This window comes from Orbicella franksi, chromosome 1, assembly GCF_964199315.1.
Source record: "Orbicella franksi chromosome 1, jaOrbFran1.1, whole genome shotgun sequence".
Lineage (NCBI taxonomy): Eukaryota > Metazoa > Cnidaria > Anthozoa > Scleractinia > Merulinidae > Orbicella > Orbicella franksi.
Genome location: NC_138145.1, coordinates 14,665,064 through 14,666,560, shown reverse-complemented (window position 1 = coordinate 14,666,560; position 1,497 = coordinate 14,665,064). Strand labels below are relative to the sequence as shown.

The 1,497-nt window shown below is 41.6% G+C and overlaps 1 protein-coding gene across 1 annotated transcript in view; it reads left to right on the top strand.

The window, feature by feature from the left end:
• The window catches only part of LOC145483338 (uncharacterized), a 2,515-nt gene extending 1,468 nt beyond the window's left edge, over positions 1–1,047 (top strand). Inside the window, exon 2 of the mRNA XM_081461842.1 lies at positions 514–1,047. Coding sequence (XP_081317968.1) covers positions 514–825 — 312 coding nt within the window. The 3' untranslated portion in view covers positions 826–1,047. The remainder of the gene's footprint in view (positions 1–513) is intronic.
• Positions 1,048–1,497: the final 450 nt, after the last annotated feature.

The following is a 1,497-nucleotide window of genomic DNA, read 5'->3' as shown; positions in this document are numbered from 1 at the left end:
CAAGCATGATAGGTGACGTTCTACATTCGCCCAGCCTTTACGTGGGCTTCATATTAGAACACAAGAAACAGACCAGCTGTATACATAGACCTGTTGCCCGCTGATTGCGCGGTAAAATACAAAGGATTTTTTCTGCCCAATCAGGAAGCCAGCATTCACATGACTAAACCAGCTGGGTAGGACTTCGTCCCCAGAGACTCCTGGCTTCCTTTCCAGCTTTCTCCGCTAATTTTTCCTTTACCGCCTTGACTTTCTCTCGCCCACTAACTGCCCTCGAGTCCTCGAAGAAAACTTTGATGAAGAGTGAGAAACTTAACGGTGATACGTACTATTCTGCATTTTCCTACTAAGCGACGCAATTACGAGTGATTTTCCTGAAGACACCGGCCACTTAGGGTCTACAGTCTTACTCCCTAAGCGTCTAATAAATGCTTAGTCGTCGATGAGAAGTGCTTGCTACTGTATTGAGACGGCTACATTTGTAGGCTTTAACAGTTTTTCGTTTTGGTTTAGGTATCTCCATTTAAAGTGTTCATGGTTTACTTGCTTGTAACTTTTTCTCGGGATGGTAAAGTTCATGGCCGCACTAGAGAGCAGAGTTATGAGGACGACTTGTACGACCGCGCTATAATCCCAGAAGAGAAAGAAATTGTTCAGACTGAGGAGGAAAAACGTCGTCCAGAAGTTTACCAAGAAGATACACCAAATTTGAACGACTACCAACTTGAAGACCGCGATCACTGTTTCGAAGGCACTGGGCCAGGAAACAGCCGAGGTGAAATACAGTGTAGAGAGGGATGTAGATTAACATGTGTCCCCCTCTAACAAATAAATTCTTGCCCCAAGTTATTGAAAGGAAGAAAAAGCTTATGAAGAGCGATAAAGAAACGGATAAACGACTAAGATCTACGCACTGTGTAATTAATTAAAAATATTAAACAAACAAATTAAACACACAAATATGCTCAATGAATTCCTTGTACTGATAATAAGGAAAGTAGAATTGTAAGGGTAAAATATAGCAAATAAGACCCGCGCGGTCTTTTCAAGTCTTGTCGATGTTGAACTGCGAAGACTTTCACCAGACAGCTAAGCGAAAGTGGACAATTGATTGATTGGTTGGTTTTAGTTGGTTGACTGATCGCGCGGGTCAAAATCGATCGATCGATTGATTGCCCAAATGTACTTGCTATGAGTTAAAGGTACAAGATCAGGTAAAGATTTTACCGAAAGAAAACGATTCCTCTTGATTTTACTGAAGGTTGATATAGTCTTTTCTAGTCGTTTCTCGAGCCATTTCGCATGCGCCGACTAAGTCACATACAGTTATCCCCATGCTGAGTTATTCCGTCTTTTAACTTCCGCAGTTTCCTTTTTAACGGTGTCTGACACGTTCGAAAGTCGATAGAAATAGCAACTCATAGTTAAACATAATGTGTCATCCTAACACGTTTAAAGGGCCCCATCAGGGTGAAAACGATTCAAATAGTAGTAAAG